We start from the raw sequence: 27391 nt of genomic DNA on the forward strand, positions 1-27391 counted from the left end.
GCTTGACGTGAATACTTATAGTATGTCATATATTCAAGTTTCAAATTACATTTGATCTTCAAAAATGTGCATACTGCAAAATGTTGAGTTGTTCTTGCTTCCTTTGTTCATTAAAAAACCTTTGATCTATTTCGGGAGATGGCAGATCTACAATTTACACAAAACACAGACCTACAGTATTATTGGCAGTTCCAGAGAATCGCTAATAACTTTGAACTTTGAAGCTCTCTTTATTATTTCCAGCAATGCATGATTAAGCAGATATGTTTTTTGTGAGTGAGGATTTATTCAATTATAACAAAAAAGTCTTGTATTTAACAAGCATTATTTGATGACATATATAAATACTCTATTTAAGTATACAGTTGAAATCAGAAATATTAGCCACCCTTTGATTTTTAAATATTTCCCAAATTATGCTTAATAAAGCAAGGAAATTTTCACAGTATGTATGATAATATATTTTCTTCTGAAGAAAGTCTTATTTGATTTATTTTGGCTAGAATAAAAGCAGTTTTTAAAATTTTAAACACTATTTAAGGACAAAATTATTAGCCTCTTTAAGCTATATATTTTTTTGATAGTCTACAGAACAAACCATTCCATATACAATGACTTGCCAAATTACCCTAACCTGCCAAGTTAACCTAATTAAGCCTTTAAATTTCACTTTAAGCTGCGTAGAAGTGTCTTGAAAAATATTTAGTCAAATATTATTTGCTGTCATCATGGCAAAGATAAAGTAAATCAGTTATTAGAAATGAGTAATTAAAACTATTATGTTTAGAAAGATGTTAAAAAAAATCTTCTTCGTTAAACTGATATTGGGAAAAAAATAAACAGGGGCCCTAATAATTCAGGGGGACTAATAATTAAGGGGGGCTAATAATTCCGACTTCAACTGTGCAGTTCCAGAATCTGTCAAATCACCGTTTTACCAATTAGTCAACAAGTTTTTATTAGTTTAACTAATAATTAAACTTTTGAATTATCACAAATATTTATACAGTACATGTTTTGAACAGTTCAGATACAAAAAAATCTAGTGAAATAACAAACATAGGAGGCTGAAAAAAAATTCTCACCTTAGAAGAAAATTTCAGAGACATGTATGCTGTTGCATCTGAGCTCTTCGTTTATTAGTGAATACCTGTAAAGAAATGATGCCAAGGTATTCCTAATCCTGGACCTATCCTGAGCTGATGCTGTAGTGATCATAGAGAAGCGGAAAGTGTGAGACTGATTCCTAAAAGACCTCAGTGACAGACGAGTCTCTGCATTGACCCTGTGGGACAGCCTGAACACCCACCGGTGACATACTCTAACCTGCAGCTTCTTCACGATGGACATCTATCGTTCTCCAGCCTCTGGCGCCTAGACTGTAGCTCTGCACAAGAAGTTTGGCCAGAGGAGAAATGGTCATTCCCAACTGAGCCTGGTTTATCTCAAGGTTTTTTCCTTCACTTCGTCAATTGGTAAAGGTTTTTCCCCGCCACTGACTTGCTTGGTTGGGACTTGTGGAGCTGCGCGTCAATGGATTTGCTCTCCAGTGTTTGGATTTTCAGCAGTGAAATTTAAACCGCACAGAACTGAACTGAACTAAACTGAACTTCAACTCTGAAAACTAGACTGACACATTTTCAATTTACTAGAACTTCAATGTCAAGCTGCTTTGACACAATCTACATTGTACACGCGCTACAGAATTAAAGATGAATTGAATTTGGTGGTAGAGTTTGTGTAAAATAGTAATATTTGTTTAATCCATTAAGATTTTATTTTCATTTCGCATACCAGCCAATCCTCTTGCTTACTCTCTTTGCTAAAGAAAATACATTTTATCTATTTTGGGAGATTTATTGAATTTACTGACCAATTATCGGCAATTCCAGAGAACCGATGATAAATTCGAAGTGCTCTGAATTATGTCCTGCAATGTAAGATTAAGCAGATAAGCTTTTTCAAAACTATTTTGTTTTCATATCAGGCTGATGACTCTTTCTGTCCTAACTTGACCCAGCGGTAACGCTTTCTTTTACAACCCGCAAAGTACCGCGTAAGTACAGTGAAATTACAGTGTACTTTTCTGTACGTACTGTGTAAGTATAATGAACGTATGTGTAGGTATAAGGGAACAAACCTTAATGTTTGGGTAATAAGGGGGTAACAACCAGATGTTCATCACGAAAATTACCGCGTAAGTATAGTGAAATAACGGTGTACTTTTCTGTACGTATAGTGTAAGTATAAATAACGCTTACTTAGGTATAAGGGAACAAACTGTAATGCTTGGGTAATAAGGGGGTAACAACCAGATATTTAGCATGAAAAGTACCGCGTAAGTACTGTGAAATAACGTTGTACTTTTCTTTAAATTGCAAAAGAACAAACCATAATGTATGCGTAATAGGGGAGTAACAATAAGATATTCATCAAGCAAAGATCCGCGTAAGTATATTATGTTTACGATGTACTTTTCTTCAAGTATTGTATACATACGAAAAATTATGCAAGGATGGTGACAACCTATTGCTATCTGCAAATGTACAGTACATGCACCTGCGTGAGTACATTAGTACTCTTATTCAGTGCTTGGGTTTTATACGGGGTGTTTAATGAATAAAAGGTTTACAACCTGTGAAATTATGAACCCTTATTGTATACTGTATGCATTTTAAATAAATCTGCAATTCAATATAAAATATATTTCCATACACTACTTACCTTATGTTTACTCGTCGATCTCACCAAAGCCATCAATGTCTCCATAACTCACTATCAACAAATAACTTTGCATGATATAGGCCTACCGTCAGGGTTCAATGTAGATTAAAACAGGATCGCATCTTTACTGCTGTTTGCACAGGGGGGCTAACTGTTGCATTTCAGTAAATGTATAACTGATGCTTTATAGAAAAATGTAGTAATTTGGTCTTCAATCAATAAAAACTGCTGCTGTAGTTTACTCTGTTCTTAGTGTTCACGTATACACTAGTGTGTTAAAGTTCAGCTTCTTCCCTCTTTGTTCCCTGTAATTAAAGGGTGAATACAGTATTTGTTCCCTCCTTGTTCCCTGTTCTTACAGGGTAAATACCACATTTGAGGGTTGTAAATTAAAGTGAAGCATTGTTCCTCCCTTGTTACCTGTACTTACAGAGTAAATACCACATTTGAGGGTTGTAAATTAAAGTGAAGCATTGTTCCTCCCTTGTTACCTGTACTTACAGGGTAAATACCACATTTGAGGGTTGTAAATTAAAGTGAAGCATTGTTCCTCCCTTGTTACCTGTACTTACAGGGTAAATACCACATTTGAGGGTTGTAAATTAAAGTGAAGCATTGTTCCTCCCTTGTTACCCCCTTGTTCCCTGTACTTACAGGGTAAATACCACATTTGAGGGTTGTAAATTAAAGTGAAGCATTGTTCCTCCCTTGTTACCCCCTTGTTCCCTGTACTTACAGGGTAAATACCACATTTGAGGGTTGTAAATTAAAGTGAAGCTTTGTTCCTCTCTTGTTCCCTGTACTTACAGGGTAAATACAACATTTGAGGGTTGTAAATTAAAGTGAAGCTTTGTTCCTCCCTTGTTACCCCCTTGTTCCCTGTACTTACAGGGTAAATACCACATTTGAGGGTTGTAAATTAAAGTGAAGCTTTGTTCCTCTCTTGTTCCCTGTACTTACAGGGTAAATACAACATTTGAGGGTTGTAAATTAAAGTGAAGCTTTGTTCCTCCCTTGTTACCCCCTTGTTCCCTGTACTTACAGGGTAAATACCACATTTGAGGGTTGTAAATTAAAGTGAAGCTTTGTTCCTCTCTTGTTACCTGTACTTACAGGGTAAATACAACATTTGAGGGTTGTAAATTAAAGTGAAGCTTTGTTCCTCCCTTGTTACCCCCTTGTTCCCTGTACTTACAGGGTAAATACCACATTTGAGGGTTGTAAATTAAAGTGAAGCTTTGTTCCTCTCTTGTTACCTGTAGTTAAAGGGTAAATTCAACATTTGTTCCCCACTTGTTCCCTTTAGTTTACAATGTAAAATCTTGAAGGCAGTAAAATAAATATACAAACACACAATATATTTCTTCTTTACTTTGTAACCTTTATTTTAATAAATAAGCATTTTAAAACACTTCATCTTAATCAAACATTGTCTTGTCTATCATTGCCTATACTCATTCATTTTCTCTTCGGCTTTGTCCTTTTGTTAATCTGGGGTCGCCACAGTGGAATGAACCACCAACTTATCCAGCATATGTTTTACGCAGTGGATGCCCTTCCAGCTGCAACCCATCTCTGGGAAACATCCATACACACCCATTCACACGCATACACTACAGACAATTTAGTCTACCCAATTCACCTGTACCGCATGTCTTTGGACTGTGAGGGAAACCGGAGCACCCGGAGGAAACCCATGCGAACGCAGGGAGAACTCCACGCAGAAACGCCAACTGACCCAGCCGAGGCTCGAACCAACAACCTTCTTGCTGTGAGGAAACAGCACTACCTACTGTGCCACTGTGTTGCCACCCAGCTGCAACCCATCACTGGGAAACATCCATACACACTCATTTACACACATACACTACGGACAATTTTAGCTTACCCAATGTCACCACATATTTTTGGACTTGTGGGAGCACCCGGATGAAACCCACGCTAACATGGGGAGAACATGCAAACTCCACACAGAAATGCCAACTGACCCAGCCGAGGCTCGAACCAGCGACCTTCTTGCTGTGAGGCGATTGTGCTACCCACTGCGCCTGCCTATACTCAGACAGCAAAATAACACAATATTTCATTCCCCCTTTTTTCTGGCATCTCTTGCTTGGCTTCCTCTTCTGCTCTTCTCAGCTTTCACTGAGGACTCTGATGGTGAGTGGCTGATGAAATCCCATGGGTCTTGCTGCTCTGCATTTATATAAAATATATGAACAGACAGAAAGGCTTTTAGTAAGCTGTAGACATGTTTATTTTGCTGTTTTATGTGTGTGTGGTGGTTGTCCAACAATTTCACATCCTAAATATTTACAGATACCATACAGACACTATACATTACTATCAAACAAAAGTACTATGATCAGATCATATGGGAGATTGTGATCATTTATAGTGATAATAATTAAAGCGCAGAGGGGAAAAGGCTTATATAGTAGGCTACTGTGCTAAAGTTCAAGGCTAACGTTACTAGTAATTGGGGGGATGTTGATATTTTCTGTAGCATGCCAGTTTGATATATCAATTTACATTTCCAAACATTATTTTTGTCATTAACTTTGCTGTAATTAACGTATACAGGGAGAAAATAGTCTGAGTGTGACAACAGCCACAGAGATCTGAACTGATTATCATCCAGTCTATCTGGAATGACATGAAGAAACTAAATTCAGAAGAACTTTGGCAACATCTCTAAGATGTGCAAAGTAAACGACAGTAAACATTGGTAAATATTCGCTGCTGGCCGTTTAGATTCGGCCATGAACTAGCATTAATTTTACGCTAAAACAAATGAAACATAATAAATATAATCTGGTTAATGCAATTTCTAATCGTAACAGTAGCGTTATTTACTAACAACGATTTACTCACATGTGTTACATGGTGACGAGACGGAGCAATTCCAAACGTCCCAAAAGTCTGAGCAAAACCTCGTGGCGTGCTGCTGCAGTTTGATTCGGATCTTTAGAGGCTTCTTGATTCACAACTCGTTTGAATCAACAAATCAGTAGGCGCGTACCTGAAGTGATACAATATCGCGAGATGGATTCAAATGCACACGGAGCTGTCTGTTGTTCTCGCGATGTTTTGATGTCACACTGATCGGTTTGTTGAAGACGAATCGATTCAACTCTCCGTCCTCCATTCCCTGAATTTCCTGTTCACGGCAGTACAAGGACGGCAGCGCGAGGTACATAAAACAAGTATTTTTATGACGTTATGTACATAGAAGTGTTTGTTTAGGTTTTTGTTTATATCTGATGTTTGTACCTATTTTTAACAATTCCCTTTCCACAATACTGTTATGACGCGTTTTACGATCATCAGCATCTAAAATCCTTGAGTTTTTAAATGATATTTTTAATAAAATAACATTTGTTTGTATTTACGTATGTATTATATAATATGATTACATGTGCGAAGTGTTTCAAACAGTGTATGGACATGAGTAAATTATATGTTATTCTCTATTCTTGCTGGCGTTATCAGTTTCACGCAAATTTTTTCTTTTTCTAATTGTCGAGACAACACCATCATAAAGTTTTCATTTTATTTGAGCAAAGAAGATTGTAAAAAAAAAATTTGTTGTACTTTCCCATTCACTGCGCTGAAATGTAAAAAGGGTCCATAACAGTACATCAACCATATTATGTTATCTTTCACTTTATTTAGGACTAATGATGGGTTAAGACATGTACTTTAATCAAAAACTAACCTTAGGGGTAGTTCACCCAAACGTTACATTTACTTACCATTTAATGAGTAACACAGAATTTAAATGTGTACACTGAACTGCAAATAATCTTTACTTCTGTAATGTCTGTAATGCCTGCACATAGCCTTTTCCCCTCTGCGCTTTAATTATTATCACTATAAATGATCACAATCTTCCATATGATCTGATGATAGTACTTTTGTTTGATAGTAATGTATAGTGTCTGTATGGTATCTGTAAATGTTTAGTGTGTGAAATTGTTGGACAACCACTACACACACATAAAACAGGAAAATAAACATGTCTACAGCTTACTAAAAGCCTTTATGTCTGTTCATATATTTTATATAAATGCAGAGCAGCAAGACCCATGGGATTTCATCAGCCACTCACCATCAGAGTCCTCAGTGAAAGCTGAGAGGAGCAGAAGAGGAAGCCAAGCAAGAGATGCCAGAAAAAAGGGGGAATGAAATATTGTGTTATTTTGCTGTCTGAGTATAGGCAGGCGCAGTGGGTAGCACAATCGCCTCACAGCAAGAAGGTCGCTGGTTCGAGCCTCGGCTGGGTCAGTTGGCATTTCTGTGTGGAGTTTGCATGTTCTCCCCATGTTAGCGTGGGTTTCATCCGGGTGCTCCCACAAGTCCAAAAATATGTGGTGACATTGGGTAAGCTAAAATTGTCCGTAGTGTATGTGTGTAAATGAGTGTGTATGGATGTTTCCCAGTGATGGGTTGCAGCTGGGTGGCAACACAGTGGCACTGTAGGTAGTGCTGTTTCCTCACAGCAAGAAGGTTGTTGGTTCGAGCCTCGGCTGGGTCAGTTGGCGTTTCTGCGTGGAGTTCTCCCTGCGTTCGCATGGGTTTCCTCCGGGTGCTCCGGTTTCCCTCACAGTCCAAAGACATGCGGTACAGGTGAATTGGGTAGACTAAATTGTCTGTAGTGTATGCGTGTGAATGGGTGTGTATGGATGTTTCCCAGAGATGGGTTGCAGCTGGAAGGGCATCCACTGCGTAAAACATATGCTGGATAAGTTGGTGGTTCATTCCACTGTGGCGACCCCAGATTAACAAAAGGACAAAGCCGAAGAGAAAATGAATGAGTATAGGCAATGATAGACAAGACAATGTTTGATTAAGATGAAGTGTTTTAAAATGCTTATTTATTAAAATAAAGGTTACAAAGTAAAGAAGAAATATATTGTGTGTTTGTATATTTATTTTACTGCCTTCAAGATTTTACATTGTAAACTAAAGGGAACAAGTGGGGAACAAATGTTGAATTTACCCTTTAACTACAGGTAACAAGAGAGGAACAAAGCTTCACTTTAATTTACAACCCTCAAATGTGGTATTTACCCTGTAAGTACAGGGAACAAGGGGGTAACAAGGGAGGAACAAAGCTTCACTTTAATTTACAACCCTCAAATGTTGTATTTACCCTGTAAGTACAGGTAACAAGAGAGGAACAAAGCTTCACTTTAATTTACAACCCTCAAATGTGGTATTTACCCTGTAAGTACAGGGAACAAGGGGGTAACAAGGGAGGAACAAAGCTTCACTTTAATTTACAACCCTCAAATGTTGTATTTACCCTGTAAGTACAGGTAACAAGAGAGGAACAAAGCTTCACTTTAATTTACAACCCTCAAATGTGGTATTTACCCTGTAAGTACAGGGAACAAGGGGGTAACAAGGGAGGAACAAAGCTTCACTTTAATTTACAACCCTCAAATGTTGTATTTACCCTGTAAGTACAGGGAACAAGAGAGGAACAAAGCTTCACTTTAATTTACAACCCTCAAATGTGGTATTTACCCTGTAAGTACAGGGAACAAGGGGGTAACAAGGGAGGAACAATGCTTCACTTTAATTTACAACCCTCAAATGTGGTATTTACCCTGTAAGTACAGGGAACAAGGGGGTAACAAGGGAGGAACAATGCTTCACTTTAATTTACAACCCTCAAATGTGGTATTTACCCTGTAAGTACAGGTAACAAGGGAGGAACAATGCTTCACTTTAATTTACAACCCTCAAATGTGGTATTTACCCTGTAAGTACAGGTAACAAGGGAGGAACAATGCTTCACTTTAATTTACAACCCTCAAATGTGGTATTTACTCTGTAAGTACAGGTAACAAGGGAGGAACAATGCTTCACTTTAATTTACAACCCTCAAATGTGGTATTTACCCTGTAAGAACAGGGAACAAGGAGGGAACAAATACTGTATTCACCCTTTAATTACAGGGAACAAAGAGGGAAGAAGCTGAACTTTAACACACTAGTGTATACGTGAACACTAAGAACAGAGTAAACTACAGCAGCAGTTTTTATTGATTGAAGACCAAATTACTACATTTTTTTATAAAGCATCAGTTATACATTTACTGAAATGCAACAGTTAGCCCCCCTGTGCAAACAGCAGTAAAGATGCGATCCTGTTTTAATCTACATTAAACCCTGACGGTAGGCCTATATCATGCAAAGTTATTTGTTGATAGTGAGTTATGGAGACATTGATGGCTTTGGTGAGATCGACGAGTAAACATAAGGTAAGTAGTGTATGGAAATATATTTTATATTGAATTGCAGATTTATTTAAAATGCATACAGTATACAATAAGGGTTCATAATTTCACAGGTTGTAAACCTTTTATTCATTAAACACCCCGTATAAAACCCAAGCACTGAATAAGAGTACTAATGTACTCACGCAGGTGCATGTACTGTACATTTGCAGATAGCAATAGGTTGTCACCATCCTTGCATAATTTTTCGTATGTATACAATACTTGAAGAAAAGTACATCGTAAACATAATATACTTACGCGGATCTTTGCTTGATGAATATCTTATTGTTACTCCCCTATTACGCATACATTATGGTTTGTTCTTTTGCAATTTAAAGAAAAGTACAACGTTATTTCACAGTACTTACGCGGTACTTTTCATGCTAAATATCTGGTTGTTACCCCCTTATTACCCAAGCATTACAGTTTGTTCCCTTATACCTAAGTAAGCGTTATTTATACTTACACTATACGTACAGAAAAGTACACCGTTATTTCACTATACTTACGCGGTAATTTTCGTGATGAACATCTGGTTGTTACCCCCTTATTACCCAAACATTAAGGTTTGTTCCCTTATACCTACACATACGTTCATTATACTTACACAGTACGTACAGAAAAGTACACTGTAATTTCACTGTACTTACGCGGTACTTTGCGGGTTGTAAAAGAAAGCGTTACCACCCATATACTTAACTTTCACAGAGTTATCCATACACACACTGTAAGATGTAAATGTGAATTTGAGTTGGATCATTTATCAAATAAAATGTATTTAAACAAAGCATGTTCATATTATTAAAAAAGCAACATTCTGGTGGGTTTTGTTTAAAGACTGCTTTATATTTATGCTGATACAAAGGGCTTGTCTTAATGGAGTTTTCTTCTTTTTATCTAGATAAAGTGGCCTGGAGCAGAATGGGCCCGTGAACAACCCAGTCCATTGAAGGCCGTCTCATGCTTCAATCGCATCTTAAATCACAAATGTGCCATGAAAATATTCCAGGCCAGTAGCAGCCAATAAAGGCTGAATTGTGATGAGTATAGAGCATCCTCTCTAGTGCTGCATACCAACAGCCTGCTTTGCACGACCCAGACAACCACATCTGATCCCTGTGGTGCTGAGTTTAACTTTCTTCTTTCACTCGTCTTCTTTTCCAAGTCTTGTGATTTCTCTAAAAAATCCCACATGGTGCTTTATAACTGTGAGATATCAGGACAAATACCGAAGGAATGGAGATATTCCAGTTTGGCTCCTCGATAGGGCTGTTGGGGGAAAACAAAGCGAATACAAGACTGAATGTCAAATATAAACGTGCTTTGAAGTCTTGCCATTGGCTTCCAGGAATGACTTTAAGGAAGAGTTTTGACTGATTTGCACAGACTTGTCGTTGAGTACTTCCTTTACTCACACCTGCAGTCAAGCAGGCACATGCCTGTTTCCCATTGAGTCACTGTCTGAGACTTAGCTGGAAATAACCAGGTATCAGTCTGATCATGAGGGGAATGTGCGTGGCAGATTGCTCAATATCAAAACACATGAGTAAATACAGTATTCCTAGTTAATTTAAGTATTATTTAGTGGAAATCAATATACAGTTCAGCCCGACTGATCACACATTCCTGCCGGCTCACTCTGTGGAATTACACCCTTCATCATTTATTATGGTTTTGGTCAGGAGCAACCTGAGCATTCATACGCAACCACAGGGTGAGGAAGAAACGTTACCACCCTGTCTGCTTTAACAGGGTGTTCCCACACTGTTTCCTGCTGGCCACTGCTTTTGGTCTATAGGAGAGATAATATTGGTGTGGGCAAAGGTATACCATGTCCCATATAGTGTAATGTTCTAGCAAAATTCTGCTGAGAGAATGATATTTCTTTTACACTATAAATACAATTGGTCAATATACCTACACACACACATAATAAAATGTTCGTAACAAAGAAGACTGGCTTGTAAAAATTAACACCACCAAAAAAAAGAAAACACTTATTATCAAAATATGTGTTGGCTAATGTTAACACTTCAGCTTTGCCGGTATGGCAGGTAAGAAGACAAGAGGTAATTCAATAAAAGTAAATTGAGGAGGATGTAGTGTGCTGAATGAACTGCTCTCAAAGAAAAACGGATTTCTTTAATCAACAGTGTATTGGCTCATCTTCAACATGTTTGGATTGATCTACAGTATTTTTAGAGTTCACAACAGTAAAACTGCTGTTTTATTATTGAAGATGGAAATTTTTGTGACAGATATGATACAGTGTATGTACAAGTTAAGGCAACACTTATTCATTTCAATAATCTTTGCAAAAACAGTTTGGACAACTCTGTTTGGTAGATCATCTCTATTTTGAGAGCCCGAAAACACAAATAGTTTCTTCACAAAGTAACATCTCAAATTACTGGTCACAAATTAAATTTAGCTTTCATGTATCCTTTTGGGCGTCATGATGGCGCAGTGGGTAGCACGATCGCCTCACAGTAAGTAGGACGCTGGTTCAAGCCCTGGCTGAGTCAGTTGGCATTTCTGTGTGGAGTTTGTATGTTCTCGCCATGTTCGCATGGGTTTCCTATGGGTGCTTCAGTTTCCTCCACAAGTCCAAAAACATGCGTATAGGTAAATTGCATGAGTGAGGGTGAGAGTGTGTAGGTGTTTCTCAGTAATGGGTTGCAGCTGGAAGGGCATCCAGGTAAATCATATGCTGGAATATTTGTATCATTACACTGTGGTCATCCCTGATAAATAAGGGACTAAGCCAATGAAAATGAATATATCCTTGTGGATATGACAAATTCTGACAAAATTGCAAATGCAAAGGAAAACATAGTTTGAATACTGCTGTGTAAAATTGCTGTAAATTACTTTTTGTAAAGTATTGTTTCTTGTCTAGTCACATTCAGCAAATTACACAAATCACTAAAAGATTCACTAAATGTTTCAAAATGTAAAGGTCCTGTGAAGTGCTTTGAAATGTGCATTTTTAATAGATTTTTGACCTAATCTCAACTGAAAAATGAAGAGAGGATCAGACATAGAATAGTTAAAAAAACAGCCAATAATGTTTCGTTTTTCTCACAGCTCTGCCAGTGAGAGCGGCTAAGCTCAAGCGCATTAAATGAAAAGTCTCTTAAAGGGGGTGGAACATGTCAGATGCTAAAGAATACTTGGTTGATCAAGATTTGATGAGAATATGTAGGCCTAATATGTGGGGATGTGAAAAAAAATCATAGACCGATTTAGGCAGAAGTGACAAACAGCAAGCTTTACATGTTTATATTTGTTTTATATCTTCTAAATATAAATTTTGTCACTGTTTTAGAGCTCACTGGCTAATAGATATACATAAAACAGACTATAACTAACATATCTATAGATATAGATATATAGATCTAGATAGATATAGATCTATAGATATATAAAAATATCTTAGTTTTCATGAAACTTTTAAGAAAAATCTACAATAGTTTGAGAATGTCTATATCAGTATGCGTATTGAACCATACCACAGTCTGTGCATTATACGGTATTCGCACATACTGTATAATATTTACAACACTTTGTTAAGGAATAATATACTGTAGCATACTGTAGAATTAACTGTAGTAGTTTACTGTAGTAAACTGATAAACTTTAATAAATACTGCATGTACTATACTTTAGTTTTTATGATGGTAAACTGAGTTGTATTTTAGTAATATAACCTACAATCAGAGAAAATTGATGTGAGTAATTTGTTTATATTATCACTAGAATGGGACGATAACCAGTTTCAAGATTTACTGTGTTTTGAAAAAGGTTTTAAAACCGCTAAAATTGTCTGTGAGACCATTACTACGGTATATGGGTAACTCTTCAACTACGTGCGCTTTCATGTCCTTTGATCAATTATCCAAAAATACGTATCATTTTGTTCAAATTCCTTTTTCTTTGTCAAACTAACAATAAAACCTACTTTAAACAAAGTACTACCTTTCTACTTACATTTTTTTAATATTCTTCAACTTCCTTTTAGGTGTCAAAATCACTGTTTTTACCTTGTCGCACACCCAGAGTTTTAAACTCCAACAATGAAAATAACATTTTAAAATATTATTTATCTGTTGTCTATTAATGTATCTTAATGAAGCACTAGTGATATAATTTAAATATTTTATAGTTATTAATGCGAGACTATTATCAGTATTATTTTTAAATACAAAATATAGCTGTCGCACAGTATCAGTGACATTACCACCACAACACTGTAATGCTGCTTTAAAAAGTTTGTGTGAAAGATTATTTAGGTGGTTTCTATGAAAATGAATAGTGCCATCTGAGAACAAGTTCAAGATGGAGAGAATTTAAATTTTTATCAACAACACAAAGAAAAATCAGGGTAAATATTGCTTGAAAAGGAAAAACAATTATTCTACGTCATTTCCAAACATGTTGTACCTTCAAAATACTAATATAAGGTAAATAAGAGTGTTTTGTATGAAAGGCTAGTATCAATTCAAAGCTAATCGGTAAAGCAATTTTTTTTTTCACAATAAACTGTTGAAATATCATTTCCACCACTGTCATTTCCATCACCACACACATTTTTAAAAAAAATTCAAAAAGTTCTCATCACACATTAAAAGTGTATTTACAATGTTTCAGTTCACGCTCTTTATATACAAATTCAGTTAATTTATTTTCTTGTAAGCACTTAACTAAATTAATATTACATTTTAGAGTGTGACAGGTGAACAATTTAGCATACAAGTGATTTATTTCATTGACAAATGTATAATTATTATATATATTGTGGAAAGATTGGTTAAACTAGATACAAAAATGATCTTAGACAATGTTTGACTGCCATAATTGATTTAAATTTGAAAAAAGCTGTATATTGAGATGTGGTGGAATTGACATTTGTTCAGTTCACGATGGAATTTTTTTTTTATTTTCTTATCTACGTTTGTCCTCTTACAGATCTTAAAACTAGACAAATTGTTAAAACTTATGAGGCCATGTTACGTTAATTTTGAACAAGTTTTTCCTTTCAACTTCTTGAAGAAAACCTTATTTTTCTTCAAGGCTAAAAGTGCCCGTAGTTGAATAACGACCCATGTACATTTTTTACATGACAGTATCTCCAGCAAAAAAGTGTCGTACATTTGGGTCAGCCCATTATTCAGGAAACATTTAAAAAAACAAATTACTTATACGCCAACATCCATGCATGCTCTGGACCTGAACAGTGCAGTGGCTTATTTTATATCCAAAGGAAAGAAAGATATCCAAAGATGCCTTTTCAAGTTATAAAGAAATCGGTTTCTGAAACAAATGAAGACAGCAGAAGTCAACAATTTATTTAAATTTTTTAGCCTGACATGTTTACTGCTCCAAAATATTTAAAATGTTTCTTCAAATAAAATATATTGAGTTCAAAGCGGGAAAAGGGTGTTGTTTTTTCACCCAGACATTAAAAAGGATATATTTTAGATTATCAATACCATGCCGCCATGATATTTTTCATTCAATCATTTTCTTTCGACTAAGTCCCTTTATTCATCAGTGGGCAGCCACATTGGAATGAACCACCAACTTATCCGCATATGTTTTAAGCAGTGGATAGCCCTCTAGCTGAAACCCAATATTGGGAAACATCCATATACTCTCACTTTTACACACATAAACTACAACCAATTTTGTTTATGGGGAAACCGGAGCACCCGGAGCAAACTCACGCAAACACAGGGCGAAAATGCAACTCCACACAGAAATGCCAACTTCAGCCAGGACTCAAACCAGTGTCCTGCTTGTTGTGAGGTGACAGTGCTAACCACTGAGCCACCGTGTCGCCTCACCATGATATTTTATCCAAGGTTATTATTATACCATCAGAATCTTATAACAGCCCATGCCTAATTAACACAGCAACTATAAAATGACCACAGCAGATAAACTGACATTCTTTATAATAGTATGGTTTAAAAACACTATAGTATTTACTAAAGCTACTATAGTATCTTTATCAAGTGTGCTACATTCTATTTTTTCTTTGCTGAACAAAATTCACTGAATAACTAGTAACCAGGAAGAAAGTTATGCAATGCTTGCATATGGCCAACAAAACTGACGGAACCGATAAAGAGCAGAGCTGTCGAGCACAAAAACAAGAACTTGAAGCTTTTCAGATGCTCACAGTAATTATGAAACGACTGAATCAAAACAGAAGGATGTTACAGATAAAAATAAAATAAATTGAGTCTGTAACGTTCAAAGAGAAAGGAAAGGTAAAACCTGTAAACACCATATGCTCTTAAATACACAAAGGTTGATCTAGCTAGCTCATGTTATTTGCATTCATATCTTGTGTCAACACGTCTGCATACCTTTTCGATTGGCTCAGACCTTTTGACATCTTTTCTCTATTAAGGTGAAATCATCACTCCCTCTGTGTAGTAATAATAATACAGGGCTTTATGTTGCCATGGACTGCTTTCTTAAATTACAGCACTGAACGTAGTGACAACCCGAGAGCTCATGGCTGCTATGAAAGCCCTGGTGGGCTGACAGGGAACTGCAGCTGCTGTGTTAAATGCCTCTTTTTTCTCTCTTTTCACTTTTGATCCCTGAGCTCACACATTCCGAGCATTCCAGGCGCGCTCAGTTATTTATGAGAGCCGAGCGCGCGCCTACAGCTCATAACTAAAGCAGAGCGCGGAGCAACAACACAACGAGGAGATAAAACACTCACAGAAGTAGACTTTAGTTGGATTACTTGGATTATTACACATGCCATTAACAGAATCCGCGTGGAATGAAAGTGTTGGTTGGTAAGATAATCGTTTTATAGACATTTCGTTTAATCGTCAAACGCAGCGAACTCAGTTCCTCATTCGACAGTAAACTTTAATATTTAAAGCTTCAAATGAAACACCGATTCATCCGAATCGTTCTTAAAACAAACTGTTGTTGTTTAGTTAAAGTTAGACGAAATTTTGGCGTGTTTGAGGCGTTTAATTAGCTGACGGCGTAAGTTACAGTAATGGACATTACACACTCGTGCTTCTGTAAGCGCGCGACTTTCTGTTGAGATGAAAACTATAACATGAATATAATTGTAATGTTAATGGTAAATACATTTAGTTTGCGCTGTTTTGTCCTTATTTTGGATATGCTATTACATATTAATTTATTTCAAATGCTATAGTTATGTTGAATGTATAATACGTTTGTGTAATTAATGTGTCTCTGTGTGTACAATGCATATTATTATTAATATCGGTTATGTATTATTAAATAAGGGAATAAGCCGAAGGAAAAATAATGAATAAATGATGTGTTATTAGTATGTTTGACAGTAATTAAATTATATATAATGCAAACATTTAGTATTCTTCTTATTGATGTTACTGTTGTAGTATGATTAATAAATATTATTATTATTTATTTATTGTTATTATTATCTGTACTATGCAAAATGGATCTACTTTTCCCGTCCATAAAAAGCTTACAAGCTTTTCAAATGGAAGTTTATTCAGTTAATTTTGTCATATTAAGTATTTACTTAATGTTTTATTGTTTAAAATAAATAAATATAGTATTTCATTTAACATAACACTTTTATACCGTTGCATAAATATCTTATTCTGCTTTATCTTAAAATATGGTAATAAATATTACATCACTTTTTTATTTGTATGCTTGTTTGTTAATAATTAGATGTGTAATCAAAAATATTAAGTGGAATAATCAGATTTTTTGTTTACATTCTTTTCACTCAACAGGTTCAGCTCAGATCATAAATACTCAACTTCATCAAATAAAATGAGAGGTGAAGAAGCATCCGGCACTGTCCTGCACAGACTGATACAAGAGCAGCTTCGTTATGGAAACCCCACAGATGCCCACACACTCCTGGCCATCCAGCAGCAGGCCCTGCGGCGAGGAGGAGGAGCAGCATCTTCCTCACAGTCTTCATCTGAGAGCCTCAGCCAGGACGAGCCCCACTCTCCTCAGCTATCAACCCGCCAAGAACCGCAGGGTCAGGAGCACCAGGTGGACTACCAGCACTCGGAGAACTACTCCACATATCCACACCACCAAGAGGAGCTGCCCACGTATGAACAAGCCAAGGCCCATTCTCAATATTTGGCCTCCCAGTGGTGCCTCCCACACCGGGTCTGCTCACTACAGGACAGTGTGGCTATCCAGAAGCCTTGTGAGGAGCAAGACAGCTGGGACATGAAGCAAGGCCATGTACGGTCAATCAGTGACCGGCTTCTGCATTTTTCAATGGAGAGTGGTAAAATGCCATGTTCTGCCAGCTATCCTCAAATCAATGGATACCATGCAAACCAGCACTTACAATATAACCAGCAAGGATTTGAGTACAACAAACTGGCTCCTTATACCGAATACCCCTTTTCAGTGGAGTTCGAAAATGGCTACAAAGCGCCACCACCATTTCATTCCCAGCACAACAGGTACAGTTCACTCATTGGGTTTGGTAACACAGTTTATGCATATACTGCAGCTCTGACGAACTTTGTCGGATGTGTCATCGTGACTAACAGTCGATGTTATGGCTGAGTATGCCGTACGAGACATGCTGATGTAGTTTGTCATACGTCTATACAAGAATACTTAGACAAACTAAACACCACTTTTTTGTTATTTCATCTAACCTGATTTTTTTTTTTTTTTTATCACTTCAGACTTCCAACTCCAGAGGTTTGTCACAGACTCTCCACGTCTCCCCCTGCTGGCAGGGAGGTCAACGCCTGCAGTCGCAGTCAACTGGAAATGCTTATGAACGAGAACAAGAGACTCAGACAGGAGCTAGAGGGACAAACTGAGAAGGCCCTCAAAATTCAGAAGGTACACTGACTCAGCTGTAAACAAAAGTCATAATACACTGAGAGTTTAATCCAGGGGTGCCCACATTTTTTTTACGAAGAGCCAAAAACCAAACTTGATTAAGGCTGGTGGGGCGAAGGTAAATAAAGTTGCCATAGTTGATTTAATAATATATTTAAATATTACTAAAAACATTTCTTTATGCTCACTAAAACAGTTTATTTTACATTTTATAATAAACTTACTACAGTAAAAACAAAAACAATCTCATTTATAACAGAATTACACTAGTTTTTGCCTTGATTTGCTCGCTAATGTCTTTTGCATAGTTCTCTCTCCATCGAGTAATGGTATTTACTTTTTTAAAAAATTGATTCATTTTCAATATTTAATTGAAATATTTAATTTCAGTTTGCTTTTTTTGTAGCGCAGCAATAAAAACAACAAACAAAAGAATGTTATGTTAAATTAGAAATGACGATCTCTGTGCTAAAGGCCTTTGCCCTCATCATTCTCACTCCCCTCTCAGATGGGATAGTGGGGCAAATCAAGGGTTAAAGTGGGCCAACTTTGGCCCACGGGCCCTACTTTGGGCATCTCTGGGTTAATCAGATGACAATGTGTAGATGTTTGTTTAAAGTTTTTGCATCACATACTTTACTTACATACATAAAGTCAGTAATAATAATTGTTTTTTAAACAATTGAGTTATTTTTTGAGACAGCCATAGAGTAGTGTAATGGATATATTGTAAATAAAGACATGGCTGAAGTGCATTATTTGACACGATATGACTTAGAGTTTACTTTATTGGAAATATAAAATGGTTACCACACAATACAAATATTAAATCCAAAATGTTAGCATTTATAGGGTAATTATATAGTAAAATTGGTTAAAACCATATGTTCACCAGAAATAATGTTCTTGAGAGGGACAGTAAACAGCTATACAATGTTCTTTGGCTTAATGACTTATCCAAAATTGTCTTTTTGCCACACGCTCATACATCGTCTTATCTCTCAGTATAATATGTGTTATGGATGAATCCAGACCTGTTATCTCAGCCCTTACAAAGCATCAGCATAACTCAATGAACATACCATACTATACCTAAACAAAATATAATAATCACAATAATATTTTACGTAAATGAACATGATCCTGCTTGAGAAAACTTTCTTATTTTATCTTCTTTTATCTCATTATTTGACAGGAATAAGTGCATCACTAATACTTTATTTAATAAATTATAAACAGCTTTCATGTGGTGCAAAAATCAAGAGAAAAAATTATATATAATTTTATTGAAATGTTTTTTTTTTTTTTGCCATATTTTGCATGAATTAAATTGTATTATCTTTTCATTTCTAAATATGTTTGGTGACTAAAATATTATTTTAATTAATATATCTGTTCAATAAATCTGTTTTGTTCAAATGCACCAATATGTATCACCTATATCCACTGAGAAATGGATATACATTTTTCATTTTGAAAATAGGGTGTACTCAATTTTGCTGAATACTGTATTGTTTGTAGTTATCCTAAATAAAACACAGCAACTGACCAATCCGCTTCCAGATTCAGAACTGTACACTTTCTAACTGTATGCAGTATAAGTGAGTGATGACAACTATTAAATGACCAGGGACATAGGAATCCAATTAAAAGACTGTTTCATAGCTTTTCATTTGCTTTGGCCAAACTCCAGAAGGCAGTGAAGTGTTTCCAGTAGATTACATCAGTGCAGTTAAGCTGCTTCATACTGAAAGAATGATAATTGCACAGGTTTGAGCGTTTACCCATCAGGCCACTGCCTTGTGTAAACATGCCTGGGATGATGGAGTCATGCTTAACGCCATCCTGGTCTTTCCATCTGGCACTCCTAAACACCTTCTCTGTTTTTAACCACAACCCAAAACCACATTTGAGTATTTCTGAGATCATAATTGTCAGGTCGATACACCTTGACATGCCATTTTTTTATTTTTCCACAGCTGGAACAAGAAATCCAAAGGATCTCCGAGGCCTATGATACTTTGATGAAGGGCTGTGCTAAAAGAGAAGCTCTGGAGCAAGCGCTAAGAAATAAGCTGATGACGGAGATCAAGCGGCTACAGCATTCAAGCGTTCAAGCGGCCAAACAAGCTGAAGCTGCTGACCAGAACCAGCACGCTATAGAGAAACTCCATCTGCAGAGTAAGTTTGACCACCTCTGTGTGCTTTTTAATCCAGAGTCGCTCTCTAAATGTGGGATCTGTCGAGTCATTTTGCTTAACAAGGGAGCGTGTTTCCAATTAGAGCATTCCAGTTCAGGAATTCCAGTCATGTAACGATCTGAAAAGAGGATTAAATGTCAGATTTGACCTCTGCTTCATGCCTGGGGTCAGTTGACTTCTGCCAAACACTGTCAGCACCCTCGTCTGCTGCACATTGACAATTAATAAAACCCCTTGCTGCTATGCACTTCCTGTTTGCTGATTTTGGGAAGAGACAAGGTTTTAGGAAATACTCTGATGCTCTGAGATGTGGGTCAAAGGGAGAGTGGGTCGCTGCCTCTGCATTCCTCAAGCGCTTGCGTAAATGAGGCGCTCCGGACTTTTTTTGTGATTGAATTCCTCCTATTATGAGCAGGAAGTCAATGGGGAGTGGTGTTGGAGAGGGACTGCAGAAACATTCCTTCAGACTCTTTCTCACGTCCTCACCAAAATTACTAGGTCTGTTATGACTGGACACACTTTCTTACGCACTGAAAACACATGCGCATTTGGAAAATTATTTTATCTGATGGAAATGCAGCAGAGATTGCATTTAAGTTATTCAAGTGTTGCATTTAAATTTGTATAATTTGATATAATATAATATAATATCATATAATTTAATATAAAATTATATAAAAAGCTATATCCTATATTGTTTATTATTTATTTATTAAGTAGCTTTTTATATTAGATTTTTATATTTCCAGTTTTGTTATAAGTTAGTCATTTTGTAATATACTTTTGTAATTGTATTACTTTTATACATTTTTTTTAGGAAAAATTATGAACTTTCTAGTTTTCATTAAATGTTTATTATTAAAAAAAAGTATTATAACTGCACAATTGCTTTATTATTTGTCAATATACTAAAGTTTATTTTATAATAAATTTATTTATTTATTTTCAGGATTTTTATATGTTTTAATTCGCAGTTTTAGAAGTTATTAATTAAAATATTACAATATTTCTAACTAACCAAAAGCTTTTATTATTAATCAGTACTGTACAATTCACGAAGAGATAACATTGAAATTCCCCCAAATACAAACATCCTTATGTAAACCACAAAGTGTATTCCTTTAGCTCTCTAAAAGTCTATTCCGCTCATTTTTGAATTGAATTCTCAAATCTCGTTTGTCTTATTGTGTGACAGATGAAGAGCAGAAGCTGCGGTGTGCGTGTCTGGAACAGGAGGTCCAGCATCTGCGAAACGAAGCGGAGAAGCATCAGCGCAGGAGCGAGGCCCTGGAGAGCACACTGAGATCCACACAGACCCGCAGTCAGCAGCTGTGGACGGAGCTGCAGAGGAAGAGAGCGTATGTGGAGAAGGTTGAGCGTCTGCAGGGGGCTCTGACTCAGCTCCAAGCCACCTGCGAGAAGAGAGAAGGGCTGGAAATGCGCCTGAGGACACGGCTAGAGCAGGAACTGCGGAGCCTCCGAAATCAGCAGGTACTGAGACAAAACACTGCTTTGTTTTTGAACTCTTCCTGCCGGCAAAGTTAAGAATAGCTCAAGACTTACATCAAAACAAGCTCACGCTTTGATCTTCTTTGTCCAAAAGCGGCAGCCTCAGCCAGTCGGAGGAACGTCCCACGTGAGTGTGTACACACTGCAGGAGAATCTGCGGGAGAAAGAGGAGCGCATTTTGTCCCTTGAGGCCGATAAGACACGCTGGGAGCAGAAATACCTGGAGGAGAAGACCATGAGGGAGTTTGCTATGGATGCTGCTGCCACTGCTGCAGCTCAGAGGTAAACTATCAGACCGCGGTCACATTATTTAGAGTTTTTTTTTTAACCACTTTCTAATTGATTTTCCTTCTTAAACTTCATAGAGACACAACCATCATTAACCATTCACCCTGCCATTCCTTCATTGAGGAGCTCCCATCAACTGAATACAGGAACCAGGAGGTAGAAAACAGGTCAGCGAACTGCCCTCAGTAAATCCAGCTAACAGAGAACATTCTCAGAACATTCATTCGTTTCTGTAAATGTTTGCACGTTATTAAAATAATGGTTTAGCAACATTTGTGTAACGTTGATGGAAAAACATTACTAGAACATTAATATAATGTGAATGGAATGTTCTAATAATGTTTTAAACAATCTTCTGAGAACATTAATATAACATGAGACTGAAAGGTTATGAAAGCCTTTTGAATAACATTATTATAATTAAAAAATAAAGTTAATACGTTTAATAGTATTAAGTTTTGAACATTCTAGGAACCTCACACAATAGCGGTTGTAGAACTTGCTGGTAATGTTTCTGACTCATTTCTAGAACATTTATATAATGCAGATGAAATGTCCTAATAAAGTTTTGAAAGCGTTCTGAGAAGATTAATATAACATGAGACTGAAACGTTTTAAAATGTTTTGAGGAACATTCTAAAAACATTCAAGAATTAATGTATAACTTATTGGAAACGCTAAAGCAGTGTTTTTAGAATGTAAAATTGTTAGCTGGAAAATTACTTTTTAATGTGTTTATTGAAGCATTTTAAATTTTAAGATCTTTCATCATACTCGTGGTTCATTTATTTTTAGGATACGTTCCCTGTATGCCCAAATCCTAGAGAAGGACACAGTGATCAGCATCCTGAAGCAGAAGCTTCAGCATGAGCAGAAGGGACAGTCGGGTGCCCTCCAGCCAGCTACTGCTGACTCCTCCATCATCAGCTCTCATTCAACACCTGCACACACTGCCCAGGGCAAAGGTCAGTGTCTGAATGCCAGCATTAGCATTAGTGTTTGTGTGTGTTTACTAGCCCAGTAAGTTTTCTAGCCAAACTTTTACTAGCCAAGTTAGGGTCTGACAAACAATTTTCTTAGCTTGTTAGCATTTACTTGTTGAATTAGCGCCTGACTAACTTTAGCATTAGTGTATGTATGCCTGCTAGTACTATTAGGCTATTTAAGAAGTTACTAAGATGTACTATGTTAGCGCAATAGCTAATTGCCTGCTAACATTAATGTTTGACTAACATTGTTTCTAATTCTGTTGATAGCTAGTAAGCTTTTACTTGATAAATGTGTTTCTGAGTAACATTGGCGTTAGCGCTGACAGCTAGTTTATTGTGTATTTATTGTTAGCATTAATGTCGCTTTTACTAGTTAAGTTAGTGTCTGACTGAAATGATCAGCACTGTTCACCGCTGAAGCTCTAATGAATGACTAATTTAGTTTGTAGAATTTGTTGAAATGATTACTAACTGTTATCAATTTATTTCCAGAAAGGAGCCATTTCAATGACCAGGCAGCTGGTACGTTACATTCCTCACATGACCCGGTAGAGGCCTTGGCACACACAACAGATCAAACCCCACACACAGAAGCCAAGCCCAGTGAGTAGACTTTTCCTTTTTTTGCAAGTGATAAAATATTTCTTCACCCAAAAATAAAAGGGCTTTTGTTAATTACTCACCCTTATTCATCTTTAGAACACAAATGAAGATATTTTAGATGAAATCCTGGAGCTCTCTTATCCTCCACAGACAAACAGACAAATCTAAAGACGTTCAAAGTGCAAAAAAAGAACCAAAAACTTTCTCAAAACATTCTGTGTGACTTCAGTGGTTCAACTGTAATCATACAAAGCTCCAAGAACACTTTTGTGCAGTAAAAAAATGATGATTTTGTTCGCCTATATCTTCTCTTCCTTGTCATAGTGTGTGTTTACTATTCAATTTATGTTTATTTATATAGCGCTTTTACAATGTAGATTGTGTCTACTACTTAAAATCAGCATTGCAACACAAAAGTGTTAAAGAGCTCATAGTAAACATGCTGTTCAGATGCGGAAGACATAGGTCTTGGTGTTTTTACCGGTTTTTGGTGCACAAAAGTGTTCTAGGAGCTTTCTATGATTACAGTTAAACCACTGAAGGCACATAAAATGTTTTGAAAATGCTTTTGATTCCTTTTCTTGAGTTTGAACACCTCAAGACTGTTGCTGTTTATGCAGGATGAGAGAGCTCTCGGATTCCTTCTAAAATATCTTAATTTGTCTTCTAAATATGAACAAAGGTCTCAGAAGTTTGAAACCACATGAGGCTATTGCGTAATGAGTAATTGTTTGAGAATGTATTTTTTTGGGTGACCTACAATTTTATCAAGCTATGTTACGAGAGAACATTTTCTGAAATCTGAAAGTTGCACTGGTTTATTTGTGTCATTATGTTCCTTAGAGAACATCCAGAAAGCACCATCCGCTGTGGACCTTTTCAAGGGCGTGGATGATGTGTCAGCAGAAGCAGTGGAGATTTTCATCTGAACACTGCAAGATAACCATCGAGTGACTCAATGAGGGAGATTAAATGCACCACATCAAGATGCTGTTGTGAAGAAAGAGTCCAGCTAAATAACGGAGCTGCTCAAAAGTCTCTTGTGAGAGAGGAGCTGAGCTTCTCTCTTAAAACTACATCTATGTTTTGAAAACCGAATGACTGAGACTTTAGCTGCTGGTGAGAATCCTGCAATATTTGGTATTTACAGCAGTCCCGCACTGGAAGGCGGGAACAAAAATGTCCTCATTGTTGCATTGTCTCTCCTCTGAAAGGACCTGTGGTAGCTTCACCGCATTCCAGTGCCATTGACTTACAGGCCGAGGCGCTCACATGTATCTTTTCCACCCCACCTTTATTGATTGTCATAAATGGTTACATTTTTCTCATGTTTTTCTATTTATGGCTGCAACGCCCTTCAGCGAAGTTATTCTTTTACAGCGCATTTCATTTCTATGATCAGGCATGCTTAACATTGTCACGTTGTGCGGGACAATAATATGACGTAGACTCGAGAGTCTAACAGAACTCTGTCAAAAAGAAAAACAACTGTATTATGCTTCTGTATAATGTTTTGTTATGTGTACACTCTTAATGGCGCATTTGCTGGTCAAGGTGTCATTTCAAAGTAAATAGTAATATATATATATATTTTTTGTATGAATATTTTAAGTCGCATTGGAATGTAAAGCTGAGGAACTGATGCCAAAGAGCATTTCAGTACAGTTGTGTGTTCAAAACACACAGCCTAGGGTTGACCTCTTTTATTTAATCCAAGAAAGATGTGAATGTTCTGAAGCATTTCATTGGCTACCTTTACAATAAAGCTATTAATATATACACATGTGGGACTGTTGATTTGTCTGCAAATTTGACATTCGCACAGCACTGCACAATAAAATATTGAATACATAAACATATATACACGTTTAGCACATATTTGATATTGTGGAACACTATTAAAATGTCTATATCATAGGTCCCAAACTCAATTCCTGGAGGGCCGCAGCTCTGCATAGATTAGCTTTAACCACCTCCAACTCACACCTGCTTATTAGTCTTTAGTAGTCTTAAACACCTTAATTAGGGATGGACCAAAACTGTGCAGACCTGTGGCCCTCCAGGAATCGAGATTGAGACCTATGATATGCATCAGGGGTTTCAAACTCAAATTAGCGGGGGGCCATTTTAGTTACTGACAATTCATAGGAGGGCCGTTTTAACACTGAAGCACAAAAAAAAGACGTATTTGATCAGGGTCAGGGGAATCCCTTATTATGGTGGACATATCCCTTATTTTCACATCCCAACAGGTATGGTGATTGCTCTTAAGAGATAGCTACATGCTAAGTGCATGTCTATGGTGCTGATTTGAATTAGTCAATTAACTTAAGTTGCATGTTTTTTGGTGGTGGGAGGAAACCAAGGACCCGGGGGGAACCCACTTGAGCACAGGGAAAACGCACAAACTCCACACAGAAACGTCTGTTGGTTTTGTTAATGACCAGAACCAAAGATGTTCTTGCTATGAGGGAACAGTGCTAACCACTGGGCCACATTGCCACCCATCTAGAAAAGGAGTAGGGGTGGAAGAGGGGATTCCTAAAAACAAAGATGTCTGCAGTATGAAACCTAGGGCACTTATATTGGCCTAGGAATCATCTGATTGATGAATAATAAATTGAATAATGCGGGACAGCTGCAAGCAATCATAAGCACGTCATCCTCTCGAAATTAGTTAATTAATAAACTTCACCTTGTGTACTAGATATTAACTAAAATAACAGATTAAACAACACTATCTCAACGCAAATGTTTTGATTCAGTGGGTAATTTGGATGAAATCATAAAATCTAATTTATACAATTTAGTATGATTTGCTCATCCTCAATGATGGTTGGGTTTAGATTGTGGGGTTGGACTTGTATAAATTAGCCATTAAACTGACAAAAAGTAAAATAATTGAGTTTCCTCATTAGATCAGGCTGGTTAATACAGCTTAAATCACATTTACTTGTGTGACTTTCAGAAGTGTGTTCTCATGTAGTTTGTGCTTGAGTCAAATGGGGATGTTCTCTATTGTTGACAAATTGGACATGGAAACAAGTCACAACAAAGTGCAGCCTCTAACTGTAAAATACTTTGAGATTTCTCAAAATTTGTGAAGTAATGAGATGACTTTTAATGGGGATTGATTTAATACTATAGTTTTTTTTAAACAATGGTAACTTTTAATCAGTGGTGTAAAGTAACTAATTACAAATACTCAAATGACTGTAATTGAGTAGTTTTAAAAATGTGTACTTTTACTTTTTCTTGAGCACATTTTTAGTGCAGTATCGGCACTTTTACTCCACTACTTTATCTCATCCTGCAGTCACTACTTTATATTTTCCTGTCTATGGGGATTAGAATCAGTCCTGTGATTCTCGTCCAATCAAATCACACATAGAAGGTTAATCGCATCATAATGAACTACTTCAAGATATGGCCGATTTATAATTGCAGCAAACTGTTTGGAAGCAAGTGTCTGTTGTGTGTGCCAAGGCCTCTACCGGGGCATGTGAGGAATGTAACGTACCAGCTGCCTGGTCATTGAAATGGCTCCTTTCTGGAAATAAATTGATAACAGTTAGTAATCATTTCAACAAATTCTACAAACTAAATTTGTCATTCATTAGAGCTTCAGCGGTGAACAGTGCTGATCATTTCAGTCAGACACTAACTTAACTAGTAAAAGCGACATTAATGCTAACATTAAATACACAATAAACTAGCTGTCAGCGCTAACGCCAATGTTACTCAGAAACACATTTATCAACATGCATTGACCCAGAGACTGTTTAGATGCATGTCACTGATGAGAAGGATGTTCACTATATGATGACCAAAATGGAAACATGTCACAAATCCCCCAACAGGCAGAAGATGTCAACATGACGTCGTGGGGACATTGCATTTTTTTTGGAAATGAAAATAGAGTT

General features: G+C 36.7%; 2 protein-coding genes and 2 long non-coding RNA genes across 4 annotated transcripts in view; 2 read left to right on the forward strand and 2 right to left on the reverse strand.

Annotated features, from left to right (window-relative positions):
- The window catches only part of aire (autoimmune regulator), a 46103-nt gene extending 33126 nt beyond the window's left edge, over positions 1–12977 (forward strand). The window contains exon 14 of the mRNA XM_087238466.1: positions 9915–12977. The gene's annotated coding sequence lies outside the window, so the exon portion shown is untranslated. The remainder of the gene's footprint in view (positions 1–9914) is intronic.
- Positions 4085–5697, reverse strand: LOC147846337 (uncharacterized). The gene is made up of 2 exons (XR_015478449.1): positions 5599–5697; positions 4085–4920 (listed from the first exon to the last, which is right to left on the reverse strand). It is a non-coding gene; the product is annotated as an uncharacterized LOC147846337 (long non-coding RNA).
- On the reverse strand, positions 9839–15522 carry LOC147846338 (uncharacterized). The gene is made up of 2 exons (XR_015478444.1): positions 15388–15522; positions 9839–10282 (listed from the first exon to the last, which is right to left on the reverse strand). It is a non-coding gene; the product is annotated as an uncharacterized LOC147846338 (long non-coding RNA).
- A 177-nt stretch (positions 15523–15699) lies between these two features.
- On the forward strand, positions 15700–25249 carry amotl2b (angiomotin like 2b). The gene is given in 10 exon segments (NM_001077606.2): positions 15700–15831; positions 16786–17484; positions 17716–17878; positions 19858–20059; positions 21275–21570; positions 21683–21870; positions 21954–22043; positions 22672–22841; positions 23358–23468; positions 24312–25249. Coding segments are annotated over 10 exon segments (2046 nt in total). The 5' UTR covers positions 15700–15790; the 3' UTR covers positions 24398–25249.
- The last annotated feature ends 2142 nt before the right edge of the window (positions 25250–27391 follow it).

Source organism: Danio rerio, chromosome 2 (assembly GCF_052040795.2).
Source record: "Danio rerio strain M-AB ecotype USA chromosome 2, GRCz13ab, whole genome shotgun sequence".
Taxonomy (NCBI): domain Eukaryota; kingdom Metazoa; phylum Chordata; class Actinopteri; order Cypriniformes; family Danionidae; genus Danio; species Danio rerio.